The sequence below is a fragment of the Anopheles funestus genome, chromosome 3RL, assembly GCF_943734845.2.
Source record: "Anopheles funestus chromosome 3RL, idAnoFuneDA-416_04, whole genome shotgun sequence".
NCBI classification, from domain to species: Eukaryota; Metazoa; Arthropoda; class Insecta; order Diptera; family Culicidae; genus Anopheles; species Anopheles funestus.
The window spans coordinates 1,148,610-1,164,958 of NC_064599.1; the positions used below are offsets into that span (position 1 = coordinate 1,148,610).

The 16,349-nt window shown below is 46.5% G+C and overlaps 1 protein-coding gene across 1 annotated transcript; it reads right to left on the minus strand.

Annotated features, from left to right (window-relative positions):
- Window positions 1-29: 29 nt before the first annotated feature.
- On the minus strand, window positions 30-15,533 carry LOC125768224 (mucin-12). Its single transcript, XM_049435588.1, has 5 exons — window positions 15,226-15,533; window positions 2,025-5,886; window positions 1,769-1,942; window positions 1,358-1,692; window positions 30-1,281 (listed from the first exon to the last, which is right to left on the minus strand). Exons 2-5 carry the CDS (start codon window positions 5,862-5,864, stop codon window positions 210-212), a joined length of 5,421 nt encoding a protein of 1,806 aa, XP_049291545.1. The 5' UTR covers window positions 5,865-5,886; window positions 15,226-15,533; the 3' UTR covers window positions 30-209.
- Window positions 15,534-16,349: the final 816 nt, after the last annotated feature.

Consider the following 16,349-nt stretch of genomic DNA (forward strand, 5'->3'; position numbering starts at 1 on the left):
AAAACCACAAAAGCCAATGTGTCGGAAAATTAGAAACAGATTCCGACATCGCATCATCGATTGTCGGAGGATTCGATTCGATCATTCTTTATTCAGCTATGTACTAAAATAAATAAGACTCTACACTTAGTACAGACTATCGACACACGCATAAACACACACTGTTTTTCGAACTGTCCCGCGAAAGGCACGCGTCCGTGATTAATCCTTTAGTTTAATTTGAACTTTCGCTTCCTTTTGTCGTCTTCCGTCTTTATACAACGGCCCCGGTAACAGATTTCCGTTTCGTGTGTGATACCGTTTGAAACGGACGTCGGTATAACAAGTGATCCCATCGGATTGACGAACGTCGGTGGTTCCGCGGTAACCTGAACGAATTGCGTTTCGCTCGGACTAATATCGGTCGTCGAGGCAAACTGCTCCTCATTGCCACCTCCAAGCGAAAGCGGATCTTCCGTTGGTTGGAAATCTTCATCCTCAACCTCATCCGGCTCACCACCATCAACCATTTCTTCTGTTTCGGAATCATGTTCGGCCATTTTGTACAGATCGGAAATAGTTTTCTTCACATCAGCGAATATTCCGTCCGAAACCTTTTTTTTTGTTTCCTCATCATCCGAAACAAGGAAGGCGGGTTCGTCATCGTAGACGACAGGTTCACCGGTGGCTGGCGGTTCGGTAGTCACTTCGGCACGATCCTGTTGCTGTGGCAGGTTCGTGGAGGTTTGCTCCAAACTAGCCAGTGTGGGAACTTCATCCGTTGGCTTAATGGTGGTGGTGGTGGTCGACGGGGGAGCAGATGTGGTACCGGTACCAACGTCCGCGAACCCTGTTACGATCTCGACCGATGCTTCTTCCGTTTCGGTTTCTTTGGGTTCCTCCTCGGGGGCTACGGTAGCCTGCTCTTGAGCCGTATTTTCCAGCTCGTCAAACTGTTGCCGTTGGCCGTCGGCATATTTCGCGTTTATCTGTTGCGGTACATTTTTACCCGAAAGTCCGACATGGTCGATGCTCTTGAGGGATTCGCCCAAGTGCGATGGTCCATTGTAAACCTGTGCCGCCTGATTAATGTGTTGCGATTCGGCCGTTTCAAACGAATCAACCACCTTCGAGCGGCCGCGCTTGCGTAGGAAATTGTTCCGGAAGTTGGCAACAGGCCGTCGCTGTTCCTCGCTACTGACCTGATCCTTCTCGTCACTGTCGCGTTCCGGTTTCTTCTGGCTGTTATCGTCGATGAAATCCTTCATAACATCGTTCAGCAAATCGGCAAATGAGGGAACACTAGGCAATCACAGAAGACGGAATAGAAGAATATTAATGTAAATGTCCACCGCCATGATCGGTCTTAACTAATTACCTGTTTTCTGTGCTATCCTCGGCATTTGCTTCCTGGTTGCTGTTGCTACCTTTCTGGCCATAATTAGACGACACATTCACAAAGTACATCTCACTGTCTCGGGAGGCAGTGACGATTTCCGGTTCTGGTTCGGTTGAAACATTTTCCTGTTCAAGATCGTTGGCACGCGATTCGGTTTTCAGCACCGGCTGGAAGGAGTTTTGATTCAGCTTGGTGGACCACTGCGATTCCTGTGGCTGCAGGTTGAACCGGGTACGTTCCCGAATGCGGAATCGGGGTCCGCTGCTGGATGATGCTGCCGTGCTCGGTTGCTGTGTGGTAGCTGCGATGGTTTGCTATAGGACACAAATTTAAAAAACGGTTTGTAGGAAGAAAAACATAATAGAAAACATCGGTCCGGTCAATATTTACCTCCTGTCTGGAGCGTAACGTTGGCGAAATCCGACGCAAATTGCTGCCCCTTCCAAAAGCTCGTGTCACCGGAGCCTCCGGAGAGGCGGTCGTTGCTGCTGCCGCTGGTTCGGTCGTCGTTGTCGGTCGGCGTGTGCGTCCTCGCAGGATATCTTGACGATTCTTCGTACGCACCTGCAACGGGGAAAAAATGGAAAACGATCACTTTGGTGCACGATCAGCGGTTCCGGTTGCGCGTGTGCGATCGTTTGCGTACGGTGTATGATCCTTGCGTGGACTGCTGTTGCTGTTCGTTACTGTATCCTGCGGTTGTGATAGGGCTGACAGTCGTAGTGGCGTAAAGTCTCGACGGTCGTCGAACGAAAGCAGGTCTGCGTCCGGATGACGTACGTGAACCCGCTCCAGACGTGGCCGGTTCTGGGGTTGTGGTGCGGACAGTCGTTGTGCGTTCCGTGGTGGTGCGTGATGCGTAGCTCTGTTGTGAGTCTCGTTGACGTGAGACAAGCCCGGGTCGACGGGGTCGTGGTGTGATCTCCACCTTTTTAATTTCCATCGCATCCTCAAGCGGTTGACCATAGGCGGTGGTGAGTTTTTCCTCACTTTCCGTCACTGGCTGATATTGGATGGCTGGTGGAGCAGTTTGCGGTGAAACCTCCGAAGTGGGGGTTTGCGATCGCAGTGGAATTACCGAATGAATCGGTTCCGGATCACGATTCAGAGGAATCACTTCCTGAGGTCGAACGTATTCTTCCTCATCCGTGCGATCGCCCGTCTGAGATCGCGTACTGTACGAAGGAACGAAGTAGCTCGACGTTTGTGGTGGCAGCACCGTCGTTACGGTCGTTTCCTGTTCGTAGGTCGGATCACTATAATACGTGGCGTATTTCCGTGTCACCTGTTGCTGAGGGTCTACTGAGTCTAGCGGGACCTCATTAGCCAGGGTCGTGGAGATGAGGCGCTCCGACGGATCTTCGTACGTTTCCTGGTAACTAAGAGTGGTCGAAGGCGTCGTAGCGATCGTTGTCGAAGGAGGTGTCGTAGTTGGTGCCGGGGCACCTTGTCCCTGTGGACGAATGACAGGGTAGTTTTGTTTCAGCACGTCTCGCTGGTAGTCAAGGTTCTCTTCCTCCTTTCGTGGACCACGTGGGGTAGTTGTGCGACTGCGGTTACGTCCGCGTGATGCCGGGCGTTCCTCATTGTTCGGTACGTAACGCGAGCGTGACCGTGAGATCGGTGCCCGTGTGCTTGGAGCCGAGTTCTCACCCGTTTCGGCATTAAAAGCTGGTGCAGGTGTAGTACGCGAAGGATGTGGTCGACGTTGCCGCTGAAGTGGTCTTCTGGTAGTTGTGGTTGCGGGTTCTGCAGCGTAAGAGTCAGCTGCCGAAGAAGCAGTGGTTGTACGGTGCAATTGCTTGCGGAAATGAGGTCCTCGTGTGTTTCCAGCTGTTGACGCCGGAGAGTCCGGAGTCTTTGGAGACCACTGATCGTCCATCAGTGCATTCACGAGTCCGGGCAGGTTGGCGCTGATCGGTGGCAACTCCGAGGGAATGCTGTAGTGTTGCTGATCGGTAGTGCCTTGGGTCGGTTCAACCGTAACCGTAGTCGGTTCGCTGGTAGTGATAACTTCCACTGAGTAGCGTGGCGCATCATTGTACGAATCCGTCTCGTACTTGTACTTGTTGATGTAGCTTGTTCCGGTGGTACCTACGGTGGTCGGGAAGCTCGTTTCATATTTCGGTTCACGCTCGTAAAACTTACTACGATGATCGAAATCGCGGAAGAATGCGTCCTGGGTGGTAAATGTCGAAGGAGTCGTCGTTCCAGCCGTAGTTCCGGCAGCGGTTGACGATGGGTTGTAGTACGTGCTTACATATTTACTGTGCCTGTTTGCTCCAGTGTCCTCGTTAATGGCAGCTGCCGCCGTGAAGTAGTTGTTTCGAACGACCTGTCGATCGACACCACCGCTGCCCGGAAGGCTTGTGGTGATCGTCGTCTTGATCATCTCGTCTGTCTGATGCTGTGAAGGATGGTTGAAAAAATCCAGGAAGCCGTGATCAACTACTGAAGACTTGACATTGTTTGGTCGAACTGAGTCAACTAGCTTGAATTTGTGCACAAACTGCTGCTGTTGTTGTTCCTGTGGCTTGCTTTCGCTCAGCGGTGCCGGCGTCGTCGGTTGATGGTGATGCGGACGGCGACTTCGGAAGTTCTCCTCACGGAAATGCGTTCTCATGCGTTCCGCTTCAAACTGCAATTGAGCTGTGGTCGGACGCTCTGTCGTTGTCGTTGTTGCCAATAGAGTCGTTGCAGAATCTTCTTCTTCTTGCGGATAGAACGATGGTGGAATTTTTTGATCTGGCATTGGCTTGAAATCGAACTGACGCGTACTTCCGTAAGATCGGAACGAGTAGTTAGGAGTGGTTGGAGCTGGAGTACCGGTTGTCGTTGGCTTCTTTGTCTTGGCAAGGTTGAAGTATTCCTCATTTACGCTGGGATGGCGACTTGAGCTTGGGCCGTTAAACGAGCTATATTGCCCAACTCCGCGATCATTCAAGGATGATGATGAAACGGGTTTACCCGTTGGCGAGGTATAGTGATCTGCGTCGTAGATCGGCTTTCCCGTGGCACCCAACGTGACGGACGCTTTTGTTGGACTGACATCGTCGGCAAAATTTAAGGTCGATGGCGTGTAATACTGCACATTGCTAGGCGCCGTTGGTCTCGTGTAGAAGGTGTTATGCTCCAAGGAATTACCGTTGTTGGAGCTGCTCTGGCGCACGATTATCGAGCCAACGTGTGGCGGAGGAAGAGCAATCTTAGAGAATCCACTGGGAGTTTTGTAACTCAGTGGTGCCACGAAGAATGGAAGATCTTCGATCTTGCGATTGGAACGGTTAGACGTAAGATCTACACTGGACAGGTATGGCAAATCGAATCGGGAGTAGCTCTTGGACGGTGCCAAACCGGACGGTCCGATGAAGACTTTCGGCGTGTTCTTACCAAAGGCGTCCAGCACCGCGATCTCGTTGATGTTCTTTAGCCCGCCGAGTGCGTCACCGGTAGAAAGCTTGCTCTGCCGGCCATCGTTGTAGAGGAACAACGCAAGTGGTGGTTGATTTGGTTTCGGTTTGGATGATGTACCACCGAAGGTGGACGTGGATGAGCGGGATAACGCTGGAGCCGGCGTTTCCGGAGCACTGGTGAAGCGCGGGGCAAACGTAGCGGCACTCGTTCTTGGTGGCTTGGGCGTCGTGGTAGTCGTACCGGCAGTGTAGAAATCATTTATCAACGATGGGCTAACCGGTTGCGGAAGCGCATTGAAGCGATTGTTCTCGGGCGGTGGTTGCGACTGCTTCTGGTTGTACAGTGTCTCGACGGGCACGTAGAGTAGCTGCACTTCTTCTTGCGAAACGGCCCCACCACTCGGACCGGACTGCGGACCGGCCGGCTGAGCGTCCAGTTCTGGTTGGCGTATGTGCTGGTACGAAAATGGTTGATCGAGAATCGACGGTTGCTGCTGTTGTTGTAGCGGCTGTTGCTTGTCTTCCTGGATCAGCGCTTCAGAGATGGGGGACTTCGAGAGGAACTGCTGTTCGAAAGGGTTCGTTGAGGCGATCGGTTGTTGTGGGGGTGGTGGTGGTGGTGGTGGATGCTGTATCGTTTGTCCTGCGAATGGTGAGGTTCGTTGGAAGCTGGTCAAGTGAAACGGTTGCTCTAGCAGCTCTTGGGCCGGTTGGTGCTGCTGGGGTGCGGGTTGTTGCAGCAAGAAGCGGTTCGATTGCGGAAACTGATGGTTCAGGAAGGTGAAATGATGCTGCTGTGCTTGTGCCGCATTGTCCGGACCAAGGAACGTCTGCTGAGGGGCGGCGAAGTAGTTCAGTACTCGTGCACCAGCCTGGCGTTCGGAAATTGGCCGAGACAGGGGAATCCAATCATTACCGGTCGCCGGACCTCCGGTGAATTCCGTCAACTGGCGTGACCATCTCTCGCCAGCTGATGCAAAGGGACATATCGCGATGGCGACTAGCGCTACCGCCAATGTGATCGTGCGCCACGAGCCCAAGGTCAGCCCTAAGGTTCGTCGTTTTTCTCTCATCGTTGTGGTTGTGGTTTGTGTCCTGGAGAACGACCGGGATTGGACGAAAGAAGGAAAAAGGTGGAAAATTGCGTTATATCAGTACTATACTAATTACTACAATGCTAATTAATGTTGATCCAAGTATGGCGTGTCGATGCGTACGCATCGTTCGGTTGTTGTTGTGCATGTTAAGCCCTCGTCTTAGTGCCGCTTTCTTGAAGATGTTGTTACGTGTTTGACGAAGCGTGTCATATTCGTATTGTCTTTCAATATCGGATGCGGTGGTGAAGTGCAGTAATTACAGTGGCCGTGGCCGTGTGGGTGTTTTCGCTTTTCTTTTCACGGTAAGTTAATGGTACACAAGCCGTGCGTCTGTGTGTGTTTTAAAATGCATTTTTCTATGATTTCTGATTTTGCAGGCAGCGAGATGCCAGCAAGTACAGCAAGAAAGCGTGAGCAGAGCAACGCAAGGAGTGTGGAAAAAAATTATCTCAACCGTAAGTAGATCGTAAAATACGCCACACCATCCCGGGAGGGTGTTGGTTATGCTCGAAATGTAGCAGCAGTTTAAGCATTGGCGATTGTACGATGGGGAAAAAGTCTTTTCCAAGTCTTAGTGCAATTTGCCGTTCTCAAACGGTTTATTAAAAAAAAGCCTACAGAAGGGCGTTTCACTTTTGCAGCTTGTTTTCACTAAATCTCCATAATCGTTGTATCGGAGAGCAAAACTGCACTGCAGAAAGGTTGGTTTAAAGAGTGTCTTGAGCTTGAGCAAGCTATATTTACTAAAAATGAGATGAAAATACACCAGCTGACCTTTTTTTAATTGACTGTCGTCATAAATCTTTACTACAGGATAGAGCTTTTAAGCAATCTGTCGCAAAGTACTTAGCTTATCAATTCAACGACTTATCGCGTCACAAGTTACGGTACAGCAGCAACACTGGTTACGGTGAGCAACCGGAACTAAGACCGGTACCTCATTGGACTACATTTGCGTATGGAATTGCAGTCCAGGCGTAACATCCTGCTGAGAGATGAGAAATTGAACTGCATCCAAGCCACGGGAGTACGTTTGTTTATCGACCAGAAGCGGCCTCCATACATGACATGCAGAGTAAAGGCAAAATCGACTTCCAGATTGCTTAACTATTTATTTGCTTTTGCAAGCGCAGATCCGGCCTCCCGGTGTGGCATGTTGTGATGAATTTCCCCCCTACTAACCGGGCAGAGCAGGTGACAAAAAGGTCGGACGCAAGCGAAGCGATAGAGCGGGACAAGAAGGCATCTGATTTTAATGTCGCCTTCAGTCCACTGCACACTGAGAAAACATTGGTGCTGGAAGGCAAAACGGGCAGAAATCCGGTTCCATTCAACAACAATCAGCCCCAAAGTACCCTTCACAGCCGGGAAGCATGTCGTCATCGTGCCCGTTTCCCGATCGTGTCCCAATGAAGGTGAAAGTGATTGGTAGCAGGTCGTTCAGTAGGAATAATGGAATCACCCCTTCGAAAAACTTATTCGCTTCGTTCCATAGCGAGTGAGTGTGATTGTTTCTGTCCCGGGATATGTTGCACCTTAAGTTCAACATATTCTGAACGTGTGTCATTAATTCTTTATTTTTGCGAACCAGAATAACCTGCTAATTTATCCTTGAAGATCCTAGTTTTATCCTTTCACTAAGAACAACCAAGGATAGTCGGCAGGATAAATACAGTCTTCGATCAAGAGCCGACGAATGCTCAAAGTCTTTGACTAGTGCATAAGCGAAAGTTTGGAAAACCAAGGAAAACAGCACCTGCCATTTGCACTTGCACAAGAAAATTGGCCAAACGGGGCCGGAATGCAACTATTTGCACCCAATTTTCCGGTCCCTGTCCCCGCATGGCATTGTTTACTCACATGCAAACAGGCACATCCGTTGTTTGCTTTTTTGCGGATGAATGAAATTGTAATCCTAGGTAGTTTAAACGGGGGCTTGGTGCAAAAAAAAACCTAAGGCGCCGTAGTGGGAAACTAGATGACTTTGCAAACGAAAGTAAAAGCCAAAGCAATTGCATTGTGTTTTCCCCAGGTCTCTATCCCCGTGAGCGTAGCTTTGGGGAGAGAGAAAAAAAGGCTAAAAGACAATCGCACAAACGCGCAAGGGAGCAAAGTCCGCCTAAAGCAAGGGGCGTCATCGTGGCATGGACCTCAGAGATGGGTTTAAGCGGTACGATGATACCAAGTGTCATAATAATCCGTGGGAAATACGCTGCCGGCTTTACTGAACTGCTAGAGTTCACACATTATCGGGTTCTTGTGGATGCTTTTTTTCTTCTTCATGGAATGTCTGCTTTATGCTGCACGCATCGAGACATTACAACAGCACTAGCGGTTGCAGGAAGGCTAATTTCTTAACCTCGAGCGAAGTTACGGGCGTATCATTCCCGCTTTAGATTCAGGGTACTTTATTTTACTCCAACCAAACCTTTTTTTCTTTCTACCTAGATGTTCACATAAAGATCTCGGTTGTGTAACTTTCGCCTGGTACCGTCCGTTGAATGCGAGAACAAATGATTGCATCGTTTTCGAATCTTTTGTGTTCCACCTCGGCAGGCGATCGTCTGCGTTCTGATTGAGGAAATCTACTTGCTGGACGTTATAAAGCACTTTCAAGCAGGAAGAAAAGGGCTTTCCACATAGCTGATGATTAGCAGAGTCGTTAAGAAATCTCCCACTGGTTCGTCTGGTCACGTTAATGGTTTCCTCGTTCGCTCGACATTAGACGGGTATGGTCAAGATAAATTCAAGCCTCCAGCTGTTAAGTGGAAATCATCATCACGCGGGCATTCGTCAGAATGCCATCATTGTTTATGTCATTCGAATGGGAGTGAGCTTTCGCTTTCGGTAGATACCATGTTGCGTTAATCCGACGTCTGGATGGGAGCCTGTTTGTTTGGATGCGTTTTTAAATGTTCACAGAATCGCTCTTTTATGGAGCCTGCTGTCTGTTGAAAGTTGATTAGTTTGTAGATGATCATTGCGTTCTTTCGTGGTGTATTCTTCTTTTTTACTGCTGCGCTGCTACCGATCACAGCCCTTATCGGTTTCTTTTGATGCATTATAACATTAGTTCAATTTTAATGGGAATTTATGATCATAAAAGATCACTCGAATGGCACCCGGTTAGCTTTACTATATTGCCTACTCTTGGTTGTGTAAAAAATGCTACTTTTTCCTGCGCTAAAACTCACACCACTGCCAATCATTCGTTCGACGCATACATGCACACCCTTGGAAAGTATTGATAGAAAGTGAACTTTCCTTCGGCGGTCACATGCGCCGAGAGCGATCGACGATAATACGTCAACTTCGTTCGTCAGCTTTCATCCCCCGCGCCAAGCACTGTCGAACGATATTTTTTCTTCTTCGGGAAAGATTTAAATTCGCTTTAGAAAACGAACCCCGCCGTGTACATTTGAGTGATTTAATTTGAATGGTAAGGGTGGCGTGTGCACAGTGGTAAATGATCACTCGCCTAAGGCCGGCATAATTCACACACACCCGGTGATGAAGATTTGAACGATGATGAAATTTATTCAATCGATTATGGTCGGGCTTTTGGGGGTGTGAAGGTTTATTTCTTTCCCGTTTTCCGTTTTTTTTCCCCAGATGGAGGAAGAAGCTTAAATAATTAATTCATCCGATGCGATTCGGGTAAGGATTGGGGGTGTAAATATTTAGTGTCGATTGTAGCAGAGGCTCAGTTTACTCACGACCGTAGCAGATACCATTCAGAGCAAATCCGAACAGTTTCATTCGCTTTTCGTTTCCGCGCGGGCTGCCGAACCGTTTGATGGTTAATTTGGAGCTGCTTAAACCATGATCGATGCAATCAATCCAAAGGCCTTTCAAGGGCGGGGAAATTGGAATGGTGGAAATCGGGATGATATGAATAAATTTCAAACCCTTATTACCCCAGTCGTGTGGTGAGTTGCAGTCAAATTAAGATGATGATTTTCGATAGTTTTTGTTATGTTAATCATCTCTTTTTAGTAGCAAAACCCATGCTAAGGCGTTTTAAGCGTTAAATAAATAATCAGCTCTTAAGCATAATCAAATGATTACATCTCTTTTTTCACAAATCTAACAAAGCGAAGGACTGGAAACCACATGTCCTTGACCGGGCTCACATAAACCAATGCTCCTCGAATGACTCAGTTGTGATCGATTTCCCATGCCGAATGCATTCGATCTCGTGAACTGCTACCGCAACGATGAGTCACCGAGGCACGAAACGATTCCAAACCATGCAGTCATATTGATCACATTAATCTGACACCGTCATAAAAGCCAACCTGAACGCGCCAGACAGCCTTGGAAGTGGCTGGAATGCTGTACTTCGGATGAAAGTGAAACTGGACTCCTGTTTGCGTTTTGCGTTGGTGTGCGGCACCCATTTGTGTGGGTGTATTTATTCTCGTTTGTATTGTATGTACAACCATTTAAGTAAACGTTCGCCTGTAAGAGAAGGGTGTAATGCAACAAAACAGCAATTGAGAAATTCATTGAGGCATGAGTTAAAATATGTCTCATTGAGGTGTTTCACTGTTTTCTATTAGCATTGGCTCTGAATTCCATGAATCATGCAGTGTTTTGAAATATTATTTATGAGCAATGCTTTATTTTCTGTCTCAATTATTACCAAATTTAGCTTTTTTTTTTATTTCATCTTTTTATCTCCTAATTTTCTACCATCCAAAGGTTAGACTTCTAGCTGGCAGAAGCGAGCGTGATCAAGCTTTTATATGGTAGTCACGATCGAGCTTGAACTTGACAAATGAGTCTGCCTTTTTGTCCTGCTATAAAGGGAAACAATCGAAATCGGTTCACATTGTACAGAGCCACAGAGGCTACCCGTTGACATCACAAGGGTTTTTATTTAATAAGCTTCCCCATTGGTTGTAACCACAAGATCCTTCTCTGAATCGACGAAAACTAAAGCTAAAACGAAAGCTGACCAACAGGCGAACATCATCGTACGGAAGGCTAGCGAATAAAACTTTTCTTGCTGCGGTTTTTTTTGTGCGCGGTCGTCGGTCTGCTACAGAAAAAGGGTTGTAAGACCCAATCCGCTTGCACGCTTCCATGCCAGTGCCAGTGGGGAATGGTTCTCAGGTGTGGATGTAAATATCTCGCAGCCAGAGGCAGCACTTTCACCTTCGATTATGAAATATGTTTACCACCCAAAATTGTGTTGCGGAATGTGTATCTCCTCCTGTTCTGTTGGCGAGCCGTTGGTCGAGGGAAAGAGGCTTAAATGCGATTTCGATTTTAATAAAACGATAAAAAAAACGGTTTACCGCCCTGAGCGAGGACGATGGTAACCACCGGGACGGATAGAGAGTGGCAAAATTGCACATTGGCAAAAGAAAGATTGGCATGATCGGTTCAATTATAGGGTGGTTCCTCTGCTCGGTTTCGGAAGTGTCAAAAATATTAAAAAAAGGTAAAAATTGCAGATTTAACATCGTACACGGACAATGATTAATGTAGAAATGATGCGAAAGGATAGCGTAATGTGTCACTTACACAAACACCATGCATATTTCACATTCAGCTGTGAATGAGAGTTTTGTTTTGTATAATTTTGTGAAAAATTTTACGCTTCACGGTGAACGACGATGTTCCTTTTTTTGGTGCGTGATGATTGTTGGTGTATTGTTTTAAATTGCAAACAAAAAAAACAGCGAACACAGGTGGCAATTTATGGTTTTGTAAATTAAACGGTTCCGGTCGTCAACTCGCCATTAGCTTAACGAATGAAGACGAGGAAATTTTGTTTTTGCTTGAGACGGTTTAAAATAAATGCGACAGCGCTGTGAATGTGTGAAGCTATGAATTTGATGATACAATAATTAAATTCCAATAATTTGAAACCATTTAAAGGGAAGTAATACTATTTCCGCACGCGCTTGGAAAATGGTGACCACCCCGCATGTACACGATCTGCAATGAAGCGAAACAATTGTACACCAAAAAGCATGGCACAAAACAATGAAACAATCTTCAATGTTTCTTGTGAAGGTTATGGGCAAAAGCTCGCACCCGGTGGTAAATGCTTGTGCGTTAATAATGTAATTGAACGTAATTTTCTCCAACAGCACTTCCTTGATGAAAATAACGAATAGTGTTTTGTTTGTTAAAAAGCAAAAATATATTCAATAACTTCCAAATTTTCTGTAACCAGAGTTGTCTAATATCGTCAAAACCACTTCCAACATTCGTGATATCATCGATTCATACGAAACAAACAATGACGCTGTTTGCAATTACAGCCCCAATAAATGGAGACCAAGATTTGCATAAATAGATGTTTGACGTGTGTTGTGTCATGTTGTGTTCCAAATTTCCAGCTGCTCCCAATTGCCGGAGGCTGTCATGTCACATTCCAGGCGACAATTGCGGACGGCGGGAACACCCGGAGTTATTCAACATCCTAAGCTTCCTCGAAATTGGGTGCGTCCTTGAAAGACTCGACGGCCAATGTGTCGCCGAGTCACATTGATTTGAAGCGGATTACGCAATAGCCACGATTTGATTGTGATGCGTATCGCTATTGGGAATGTGCACGATCAGCGTTGATCAGCACGAAAAAAACAGCAAGCAGGTAGGGATATTCGGAGTGTAGAAAGAGAAATCCGGTTCCGGTGGGAGAAAGTGTCGCATTCTCGTTGTGCTGCTGCTGCTACTGCTGTGATCGTGATGTAATGGCATGGTGATCATGTGAAATCCCACGTTCGTCGATCGAGATCACTTTTGAACGCAACACATTCGATGTCGTTGTATGTTTTTTTTGGACTGCACGTAGTACGTGACAGCATGGTGTAAAAATTTAATGGTTCATTAATTTCGTGATCCATTCCGAACTATTTCCACGATATAGAAAGGGGAAAGATACTTCATTACTCCTATGCCTTAGTATCTGCATACAGAGATCTGGTTTACGTTTGTCAAACTGTGTTACAATTCCGTGTGGTCTTCACAAGCCCATGTTGAACAATGGTAAACCAGTGGACATCTTTATGATGCTGCAGATTACCATCAGCGGACATGATCGTTCGGGGCACACGTTTGCCCTCCGGACCATCAGTGACATCGATCAACAAAACATAACCGCAGGGAGGAGATTAAAAGATGAAGCAATTACTGCAAAAACATGAAGAAAAAAAACGGAACCACCTGGCGAAGGTAATTGTGCATCGGCAACGACAACGACGCGACGCGGGCATTAATGTTTCAATCGGTGCACGAGACCGCAAAACTCAGCCAGGTTTTTTTGTAATGTTATATTTCGAATGGTTCTTTCTTGGTTTGTTTGAATCGCACCATTGTTGCGCCATGTCAGGCCGTTTGTTAACGTTTCATCAACGTGCGATGTCGCTTGTTTGCCTCTGCTACAGATTGCCCCGGAGTGCTCTCGAGCGTGATTGATGCTGTTACTACCGTTGTGCTGCTAGGCTTGTCTAACCTGGCTTTTTTTTCGTTTGTTGCGTTCTCTATGTGCGCACTCCACCGAGATGATTGTGCTAGCTCATGCGCATGAAGTCGGCGAAAGGATTTGGAAGGATGCTGCCAACACACGCGGGTTGAGCAGCTTTTGTTTTGGGGGTAAGTTTCACTAATAGAGCTGGCAGTGCCTCACCAGTATGCAGTGGTACATCGCAACGCAGAAGAAAAAAATGAATGTGTACGGTGTGTGGAGCACATTAAAGCCCTGGGCTGCTGCGTGCGCACTTGGTAAAGGTGGAATATGGCATTTTTAGCAACGCCTAATAGTGGCTGCAGAGGTACTTAAGTACAACTCGCTCTCACCTTGGTGTTGATGGCATAGCGAAAAAAAAAGCTGTTTATCGTCTTCACGGTGATTTCTTTATATAATGAAGAGTGCGTTAAAGGTACAGAAATTTCACAAGGTTGCTGTGTGGAGTTTTTCAAGAATTAAACACCGGTTTTGATACGTTCGCAGACATTAAGCATCAATATCACGATTCGCGCTTATGCGCAATTTTCAGTTGTACAATGATGGAAAAAGGCTCTGATGAAAATGATTAAAAACAAATCCGTGATTTATTTTTTGTTTTCAATAACGTATTCAAAAACTAAAGTTTTCTCCTGAGGAAAGTAATTATTAACCAATGAAAATGAAACAAAAAAAACATATAAATCATAGTACATGTTTTAAACATTACCATCTCATAAATGTTTGCTGATCAACTCACTTTAAATCATCAATCGCAAAAATGATACATGAAGCGTGCTTAATTTGTTCAACCAAAACCAAACGCGCCTAATGCATTTATCTCACGAAAACTGTTTTTTCCCTTCCACAGCACGCTGCTTAATGAACTTCGTCTTGCAGACGATCTTCTTTTTGGGGTGGAAATTGATTCGCAAATATTGCAATTTTTCCCTTCGCACGTGCAGCTCTTAAACCTTGAAAGATTCAAGGGTAGCAATAGGCAGAGGGGCCGTTCGTGTGGTATGTTTCGGCTGTGTCCATCTTTTGCAGCCAGCTCCTTTAGAAAGCTAATCAATCATTAAATGCGTCCATAAGCGTTTTAACGATGGCGCCAACGGGGTAAGCATAAAGTGTGAGAGTGATGTAGAGGCGAAAAGAGAAAAAAAACGCATCCACGGGATTTTACGCTGCACTGACCACAGGAATTTTCCTTCGCTCGTTCACCGTCGTATTGACGAGCGGGAGGAGAAAATGGAAATGTTTTCACGCAAAAAAAAATGCGCGCGCGGCTCATTTTCCTTTTTTCATTGTGGTCCGCTTGGCCGTTTCCCAATAGCGCTCTGTTTGTCATCGTTTCGTTTACCATGACGAAGGAAACAGTCTTCTAGTTTGAGCGGCATGTTTTTAAGTGAAAAGTAGAAGGAAAATCCGAAGCCCCTTTCCCCCCGGGCTTGAGCGGCCATTTTTAAGCCCATCAGCATCAGAAACTGGCAGGTGTGTGTAACCATCGGCTGCAGTTAAGAAATCGTTAAAATGTCACACCAGTCCCCACAATGCTTGAAAGTGTGGAGTGAAACGAAGAAAAACCCCGGTTGGTCCCCTAAACTCTGGGAGAGAGGAATTGCAAAAGCAGCAAGTCTGTTAAATTTTTGGCCGTTTTCGGCCGTTTTCTTCTTATTTCATTTTCCATCTTCAAACAATAACAAAAAAACTGTCAAGTGAATGTCATGCTTTCTTGCACTTTCGCTAATACTTTCGGAAGAGTTTTCCATCCGGTTCCGCTCAGATCTTTGTGACAATGGAGTTGGGGGTTAGATTTTTGAGGGGAGAAAACAGGGCCAAAAAAAAGCATTACCATGTTAAAGCGATACTTACCACTTTTGTGATTCAATTTGGAAAAGTTTCTCACTGTTTTCCGAGAGGGAGAAATGTTTTACTTAACACACTGCGTGCACTTGTTAATCAAACATCCGTCGAACGAGAGCTTCAAATTAACGCTAATTTGAAGTGAATTTGTTCTGAACTTTCGCTATTAAAATACCGCAACACAAGGTTATTACTTTTTCCCGTGTGTTTCGTTATAACAAAAAAAAAACGAATACGTACAATCACACTACGCTACCAGCAAACAGCTGTCAAACACTTGCACTTTTATTTGGTGGAACGTTTCCCGACAAACAAAAAAGGAACCAACTTTTCGCACTTCAACTAGCCGGTTTTCGCTGCTTTTTTTTTACTTCAGACCACGGGCTTTGCGAGTCGCGTACGTTCACGAATATGACGAAGAGTCTGCAACTTTCGCTTTCGTTGCAATCACCCGTAGCTGTGTGAGAAGATATCTTCAGGTTCAGTCACTGCTCTGGCACTGGTTAGCACTGTATTTCACACAAAACTGTAGAAATGTCACTGAAGTTTTTCTTTTTGAAGTGATACACAAAACCTGTGACTGCAGGAATTCTAAGCAAAATTAAAAGCAACCGTCTTTGAAAGTTCAAACGTTCGCCCCCAAGATCGTTGTGCCTGATCGAGAGCAACAACGATCAGCAGCGAAATCGTACCGCCTCGCAGTGATGTCGATGGCGTTGCGTGTGTTGCTTCCAGCGTGTCCAAGCGCAGACTGACTCCGATCGATGCCGGTAGATAGAAAGGCATTCGCGCAGTCTTCGCAGAGCCCAGCCTTGCAGCTCCAGGCAAAACCCACCCGGAGTCGTTCGTCGTGTTTCGGTTACGGTGCAGCTCGAGTGGGGAAGCGCGATGAAACACGTACGGAGAACTGGCGGGGGAGGGGAGTTGGTTTGGAGCTTGGACGACTTCTTGAGATACTCCCGGACTTGTGTTGTGTGATCGGCTTCTTGTTGGGTACCGTATATTTGGAGCCTTTTTTGGTGGATGTTTACGAGCATCTAAAGAGGTTAGAAGGGTTATCTTCATGCTCTGCTCGTGGCGTTTCTTGAGATCCTAGCATGACCCATCCATGAACTTTGGAGAGTATTGGATAT

Excerpts from the sequence above, each read along its gene's own strand:
- LOC125768224 (XM_049435588.1), bottom strand. The coding sequence starts at position 5,864 with ATGAGAGAAAAACGACGAACCTTAGGGCTGACCTTGGGCTCGTGGCGC. Across the intron at positions 1,943-2,024 it reads CCACGCAAGGATCATACACC|GTGCGTACGAAGAATCGTCA; the intron begins GTACGCAAACGA and ends TCCCCGTTGCAG. Across the intron at positions 1,282-1,357 it reads GAGGATAGCACAGAAAACAG|TGTTCCCTCATTTGCCGATT; the intron begins GTAATTAGTTAA and ends GTGATTGCCTAG.